This window comes from Chiloscyllium plagiosum, unplaced genomic scaffold (genome assembly GCF_037043375.1).
Source record: "Chiloscyllium plagiosum isolate Xiang-an unplaced genomic scaffold, Cpla_swu_hap1 HiC_scaffold_1, whole genome shotgun sequence".
Taxonomy (NCBI): Eukaryota; Metazoa; Chordata; class Chondrichthyes; order Orectolobiformes; family Hemiscylliidae; genus Chiloscyllium; species Chiloscyllium plagiosum.
In genome coordinates, this window is record NW_028270139.1 from 75,882,151 (window position 1) to 75,890,338 (window position 8,188).

At 41.5% G+C, this 8,188-nt stretch overlaps 1 protein-coding gene across 1 annotated transcript in view; it reads right to left on the minus strand.

Moving 5' to 3' along the window:
* Positions 1-2,073, minus strand: part of LOC122550239 (cysteine-rich hydrophobic domain-containing protein 2) — a 62,126-nt gene extending 60,053 nt beyond the window's left edge. The window contains exon 1 of the mRNA XM_043690998.2: positions 1,913-2,073. Coding sequence (XP_043546933.1) covers positions 1,913-2,058 — 146 coding nt within the window. The 5' untranslated portion in view covers positions 2,059-2,073. The remainder of the gene's footprint in view (positions 1-1,912) is intronic.
* Positions 2,074-8,188: the final 6,115 nt, after the last annotated feature.

Genomic DNA, 8,188 nt, shown 5'->3' on the forward strand with positions numbered 1-8,188 from the left:
GTAGATGTGATCTATATGGATTTCAGTAAGGCATTCGACAAGGTTCCCCATGGGAGATTGATTAGCAAGGTTAGATTTCACGGAATACAGGGAGAACTAGCCATTTGGATACAGAACTGGCTCAAAGGTAGAAGACAGAGGGTGGTGGTGGAGGGTAGTTTTTCAGACTGGAGGCCTGTGACCAGTGGAGTGCCACAAGGATCGGTGCTGGGCCCTCTACTTTTTGTCATTTACATAAATGATTCGGATGCGAGCATAAGAGGTAGAGTTAGTAAGTTTGCAGATGATACCAAAATTGGAGGTGTAGTGGACAGCAAAGAGGGTTACCTCAGATTACAACAGGATCTTGACCAGATGGGCCAATGCACAGAGAAGTGAAAGGTGGAGTTTAATTCAGATAAATGCGAGGTGCTGCATTTTTGGAAAGCAAATCTTAGCAGGACGTATACACTTCATGATAAGGTCCATGGGAGTGTTGCTGAACAAAGAGTGCAGGTTCATACCTCCTCGAAAGTGGAGTTGCAGGTAGATAGGATAGTGAAGAAGGCATTTGGTATGCTTTGTTTTATTGGTCAGAGTATTGACTGTAGGAATTGGGAGGTCATGTTGCGGCTGTACAGGACATTGGAATATTGCATGCAATTCTGGTTTCCTTCCTATCAGAAAGATGTTGTGAAACTTGAAAGGGTTCAGAAAAGATTTACAAGGATGTTGCCAGGATTGGAGAATTTGAGCTATAGGGAGAAGCTGAACAGGCTTGGGCTGTTTTCCCTGGAGCGTCGGAAGCTGAGGGGTGATCTCAGAGGTTTACAAAATTATGAAGGGCATGGATAGAGTAAATAGACAAAGTCTTTTCCCTGGGGTTGGGGAGTCCAGAACTAGAGGGAATAAGTATTGGGTGAGAGGGGAAAGATATGAAAGAGACATAAGGGGCAACTTTTTCACACAGAGAGTGGTACGTGTATGTAATGAGCTGCCAGAGGAAGTGAAGGCTGGTACAATTGCAACATTTAAGAGGCTTTTGGATGGGTATATGAATAGGAGGGGTTTGGAGGCATATGGGCCAGGTGTTGGCAGGTGGGACTAGATTGGGTTGGGATATCTGGTCGGCATGGACAGGTTAGACCGAAGGGTCTGTTTCCATGCTGTACATCTCTATGACTCTAAATTCACTAGGCTACAGGGAAAGGGCAGGGGAGTAGGATATGTTTTGTTCTTAGCCATTTTAAGATTCTAAAAACATGCAGGTCTTCAAATAAGCAGACAATGCAAATGAGGCACTAAAATTTGCTGAAATGTCTATGCTTCTCCCATACCTGAAGATAATATATATCCAATACAATTAACAATGTTACCTTTATGCACATTATGATAATATCCATAAATGATTACTTTACAGTGAGTAACACTTCGTAAGAATACACAGGACATAAATCAAAACGAAACCAAAAAGGAAACATGCAAAGAGCACAACACCATGATCCACTACAACCTGGTAAGGAATCTACATCTTTACTCAGCTGTCCCACATAGGTCCAAGAGGTGAGATGCATTACACTGAACATCACTTTAAAGGGCGTTTTTCTCTTTCTTTCTTCATTTATTTTAAATGGTGCTGATCTACTGTTCCCATCATCTGCAGATCAGTGTAAAAAAAATCCTCTGCTCGCAGCTGACTTTAACGGAGTCAGACTGCTAATCACAACGAGGCAAAATCGGATTGACTAGCAACAAAAATTTATCCGGGCGAGGGACCGGAAAACATGTCAGTCATCCCGAGCGGTCAGTCACTGTCACTGCCCGTCAACACAGTGTCACCCGGCCACAGGAGCTAAACCATCCCCCCCCCTTTGCCGCTCCCTCCCGTCGCTCTCCGCTTTATCCCCCGCCGCGATTGTTCGGTCGTTCTTACACAGTGACGTGTCCCGATCCTCGCACCACCACCGGGTCGGGTACGTATTTCAGAAGCTGCTCCTCCAGCGCTCGCTCCTCGTCTTCCTCTTCTTCATAGATCGCATCAAAATCCGCCATGATCATCCCGGAGGCCGCAAGCTCCATAGAGACACCGCGCGCTGGCCAGCGGCCCGCCCTCAAACCTCGCGAGAGCTCCCCACTTCCTCGCCGCCTGGGAAGTGACGTAAACGTCGCGCGGCCAGTCTCCTAAGAAACGTTTCAGCGGCTTGTTACATTTCTGAGAGTGACAGCTTGGTCCCTGTCTAGGCCACAGCACTGACCATCAGCCAGCTTGCAGCCCCATCGCGATTGCACCTATCTGTTCCAGTCCTCCTGGACCATTGCTGTGGTGCTTTAAGTGCCAGTCTAAATACTTATTCAATGGTGTGAGAGTTTCCGTCTCTACCATCCTGTCAGGTAGTGAGTTAGAGATAATGGAAAAATATCTTCATTAAATCCTAGTTAAACCTCCTGCTCTTAATCTTAAATCTTGCAAACAGCAAGGGACCGAGCACCGAACCCTGCTTACGCCATTGGACGCAAGTTTTCAGTCATAAAAACAACTTTAGACCATAATCCTCTGCCTCCTGATGCTTACGCAGTTTTGAATCCAATTTGTCAATTGACCTAGACCACGGGCTCTTACATTCTTAAACAATCTCCAAGTATGACCTTGCCAAAAGCCTTATTGAAGTCGATGCAGACTACCTTCAGTGCACTACCTCATCCATATATCTAGTAATTTCACCAAAAAGTTCAATCAAACCTGTCAAGATAATCTCCCTTGACAAAGCCATACTGACTATTTCTGATTAATCTTGTCTGTCCATGTGGAGCTTAATTGTATATTAAATTTTTTTACCAATATTTTCTCTACCACTGATGTTGGAAAATTTGGAAATATTAATACAAATCTCATTACATAAAATACAAATACTTTATTATTTCTATGCTTATTTAACCTACAATTGCCATAATTTAGTGCCAAACATTGCAAGTTCACTCTTTCAGTAACATTTAGTATTCTGGTATAAATTCAACAAACATCTTCATTTTTCGGGTGATAGGGGTGCCACTGGCTGGAGCAATTTTATTGCCCATCCCTAATTACCCTTGAGAGGTGGTACTAAACTCTTTCTTGAGCCAATGCAAATCATCGAGTGGATACACCGTAATGCTGTTACAGAAAGGGAATCAGGATTTTTGATCCAGTGACAGTGGGAATGGTAAATAATTCCTAGTCAGGATGGTACATAACCTGGAGGCAAACTTGCAGTTTTAGTGTTACCTACCCGGGTCCTTCTACATAGCAGAGATTGCAGGTTTAGATGATGTTGAAGAAACCTTGACAAGTTTCTGCACTGTATCCAGCAGATAATACAGATTGTTATCAGGAAGGGCTTTTGCCCGAAACATCGATTTTACTGCTTCTCGGATGTCTGCCTGAACTGCTGTGCTTTTCCAGCACCACTCTAATCTAGACTCTGGTTTCCAGCATCTGCAGTCATTGTTTTTACCCAGTTAAACTTCTGGTCAAAGATGATCTCCAGGGAATATAGAAATTCTCATCTATTGACATCCGGTTAGGAGATGAGAATCTCCTTTGGAGATGGTCATTGCCTGAGCCTTTGCAAGGATAGTACTTGCCATTTATTAGCCTAAGATAATTCTGGACCAGACAGTCATATTTTGCTACCATCTGTCAATGAATGAGTAACTTTTATACTTAATGATTTGGAGATGCTGGTGTTGTACTGGGGTGTACAAAGTTAAAAATCCCATAACACCAGGTTATAGTCCAACAGGTTTATTTTGAAGTACTAGCTTTCGGAGTCCTGCTCCTTCATCAGCAGCATAAATATATATAGTCCTAATATGAAATTTTATCTCATATGAAGTCTTATTCAACCCATATTCCCTGATTTTTTTCAGTGAGTGAATTCCTCCTCAGGTACCCCTCAACCTTTCCTGAGTGACCTATTGAAAACCTTACAATAAGCCCCACCATTAATGCAAATCAGATTCAAATGTTTCAATCATGAAACAGTTAAAGTAACACTTTGAAACAGATTTAAACAAGAGATAAAGAGGTATAATTTTTCTCAAAGTGTTGAGAATTTGAGGAGTTCACTATCCCAAAGTATAATGGATGCTGGGACACTGAGTAAAGTTAAGGAGGAGAGAGAAGATTTTTAATTAGTATTGGGGAGCAGGCAGGAAAGTGGATTTGAGGCCAAGATAAAATCAACCATGATAGTGTTGAATGGTGGAGTGGGTGCATGGGACTGAATAGTCTACTCTTGCTCCTATTTCTTATATTCGTATTTTTCTAATCAACCTGTTCAGAGATGTTATTACACTCCATTGAAGCAGGTGGGATTTGAACCCAGGTCTCTCAGTCCAGAGAGAGGGCCAGTTCTTATGTTCATATGTACAGTTAATGGAGATTTTCACCTGAACCCCATTGAGTTCAATTTTATTTGAGCTCTCTGTTGTCACACTGTTAAATGGTGTTTTGATGTCAATATCACTCATTCTTATTTCCTCTCTGAAATTTATTTATTTTGTGCACATTTTAATCAAGGCTGTAATGGGGTTTGGAGCCTAGTGGCCCAAAACCAAAACTGAACAGATCTTTGGTGAGTAAGTACTGCTGGATGAAAAGGTCAGCTACATTCTTCATCACTTGGTTAATGATTGAGGGTAGTGGAGTTGTCCTGATTTTTGTACATAGGACATACCTGGAAAATGTTTCTCTTTATTGGGTAGATTCCAACATTGAAGTTGTTGGAAAACAGGAGGTGTCTAAAATATTGTCTGAAAGGTGTGATTCAATGAGCATGAGTATGCTTAGCTGTTGCTTAATTGGTCTCTGAGACAGCTCTTTCAAATCTTGGTGTGAGGCCTATACTTTACTGAGGAGGTCTTCTCAGGACCAACATGGCAGCATATGTCTTTTTCACAATTAGTGTCTCGGTTGAAGCAAGTTTGTCATCTGCTTTTAATCTTGTTAAAATATTTAATGGAGCTTTGATACAACTTGAGGTCATTTGAGAGAGTAGTTTAAAGTCAAGTATATTGCTATGGTCTGGAATTACATGCAAGTCAGACCAAGTAAGGATGTGAATATCCTTCCCCTAAAGGGTGTCAGTGAACCAGACGTGTTTTTTTTTATGACAATCTGGTCTTTTTTATGGTGGCCATTACTGGAAATGTCTTTTTCTTAGTAACTTAAGATTTACTAACTTAACTGAGTTTGAATTTCCCAGCTGTTATGGTGGGATTTAAGCTGTCTTCTCTAGATTGCTGATTCAGCAACATAACCACTATGCTACTGTATATTAAGTTTTTTGCCAACAGATCTAAGTGGTTCTATGATTTTATCAGAGTGATTACTCTGAAAGTCAATTCCACAGCTGGATGGAGCTGATTCACCCCTTGCCCTCCATATTGTTAGTGACTTCATGGCATTAGTAGTTTTTAACATGCTGCACCCATTTTAGGAGATAATCAATAATCAGAAACCATAAAGTATACTATCCCCAATAAACACATCAAAAACATTTACGACCCTGTTTTTTGCCTTTCCCTTTTACTGACAAATGCACAAATTAGCTAAAGTACATGCACCATTTGAATGAGTAATAAGATCACATGCTCATACATCTATTGCTCATTTTTATTTCCTATTCAAAATATAGTTTTTCACATGTAGATTCCCAATTAGCAATGCATGCCTGATATTTAATGTACTAGAAACACTGTGCTTGAGTTATTATCAGGCTTTCTGGAAAAATTTAAAATACAAATTGGTTATCAAAGCTTATATTTTCAATTTAATGCCTTACAATGTATCACCTGTCATTTGATGTGCAGCCAAGCCAGGTTTACCAACCAGTTTTCTACATTGGTTGGAAATATGTAACTCAAAATAGATGGCTGTATTGAATTTTGTAGTGGTGGGAATGAATGTTTAAGGTGATATATGCAATGCGAATCAAATGGAATTATTTTTGTGGATAATGTGCAGCTTCTTGAGTGTTGTCGAAGTACCACTCATTAAGGAAAGTGCACAGGATTCCATTGCAAGCTTGACTTGTGCTTTGAAGAGGATGGGCAGATTTTGAAAGTCAGGAGGTGAGTTACTTGCCACATCTTTCTCAATATTTACCCTGTTGTTGTAGCTAAATGGGCCAATCTAGTTCATATTTTGGTAAATGATCCTCTCTCTCACCCACTGACGAAGTTCTCCTCCTCTCTCTCACCACCCCCTCGGCTCACAGCCTCATTCCTGATGAAAGCCTTTTGCCTGAAAGGTCGAGTCTCCTGCTCCTCAGATGCTGCCTGACCTGTTGTACTTTTCCAGCACCACACTCTCGACTCTAATCTCCAGCATTTGCAGTCCTCACTTTCAACTTGTTGATAGAGGGGGACCCAGTGATGGTGATGCCATTGAATATGGAGAAAGCATGGCTAGATTCTCTCTTAATAGAAATGGTCATTGCCTGGCACTTGTGTACAAAATTTACTTAACGCTTGTTAGCTTATGCCTGAATATTGTCCCGGTTTTGCTATATGTGGACACAGACTGTTTCAGAATCTGAGGAGTCAATTGAGTGGCACTGAACACAAGTGAATATTTTCACTTCTGACCTTATGATATAGCAAAAGGTCATTGATAAAGTACAGTAACTGAAAATGGTTGGGCCTAAGACACTACCTTGAGAAACTCAGGACTGACATCCTGGAGCTGAGGTAATTCACTTACAATAGCCACAACAATTTTCCTTTGACTTAGGTGTGATTCCAACTGGCAGAGTGTTTTCTGATTCCCATTGACTCCTATATTTCTATGGCTCCATAATGTCATGATTGGTCAAAATGCTTCATGGTCACGAACCGTTACTCACACTTTCCCTCTGGACTTCAGCTATTCTGTCCACATTTGGACCAAGATTTTAATAAGTTAAATAGCTAACTAGCCCTTCTGGCACCCAAGCTGAGCATCAGTGAGCAGGTTATAACTGTGGAACTGCCATTTGTTAGGACTGTCAACCACATCTTTCAGCGCTTTGCTGATATTTGAGAATGGACTGGTATGGTGCTATTTGCCTGGGTTGGATTTGTCCTGCTCTTTATGGATCGGACATTCCAGTTATGAATAAGGGCCACTGGACCCAAAACATTAACTCTGCTTTCTTTCCACAGATGCTGCCAGATCTGCTGAGTTTATCAGACAATTTCTGTTCCTGTGCCAGATTTCCAGCATCTGCAGGTCTTTGGTTTTCTTTTGGCAACTAGTTCCAGATTGTAGCTTCAACTAGTTGAAGAGGTGGAAGTCCTGCTGCAGCATGTGCTCCAAAGGGTAACAACATTAATTGGATGTATGTGGCGCTTAGTCAGTTAGCGCAGGATTCCCATTTCCTGGCTTGTCTCAGCGTCTCTCGCCCGTAAGTGTTCAAAGTTTGTAGCTTGGGTGCTCGTTGCTGTGGTTCTGTTCGCCGAGCTGGAAGTTTTTGTTGCAAACGTTTCGTCCCCTGGCTAGGCGACATCATCAGTGCTTGGGAGCCTCCTGCGAAGACAACAGACTTCCTAGCAGCACTAGAATGCACACTCAGGAACAATGGACTGACAGAAGAGACACAACAAACAGTGAGATAAACTGTTGTACCTATGATAATAAGGAAAAGACAAACACATAACCTCAACACCAAGGAGAGGGAAGCACTGAAATCACTAAGAAATGATAAGAACATAATCATACTACCAGCAGATAAAGGCAGAATGATGGTCATCCTAGATAAATCTGATTACATCCAAAAAGCACAACAACTACTTGCAGATATCAACACCTACCAAATGAAGGAATTTGACCCCACACCACAACTCACCAATAGGATAAATAACACACTAAGGAATCTACAAAAAAACGGACAGATAACCAGAGCTGACCTACAAAGAATGAAACCGGAAAGCAACAACACCCCCAGATTCTATGGATTACCTAAAGTACACAAACCAGACATCCCACTCAGACCCATAGTATCACTACCAGGGACACCATCATACAAACTGGCCAAAGAACTACAACAGAAACTGAAACACCTGGTCAGCGGATCCAAACACTCTATACAATCAACATAGGAATTCTTGGACATCATCAGAAATATACACATAGACAAAGAAGAAACCATGATATCATTCGACGTGACGGCACTGTTCACTTCGATTGACA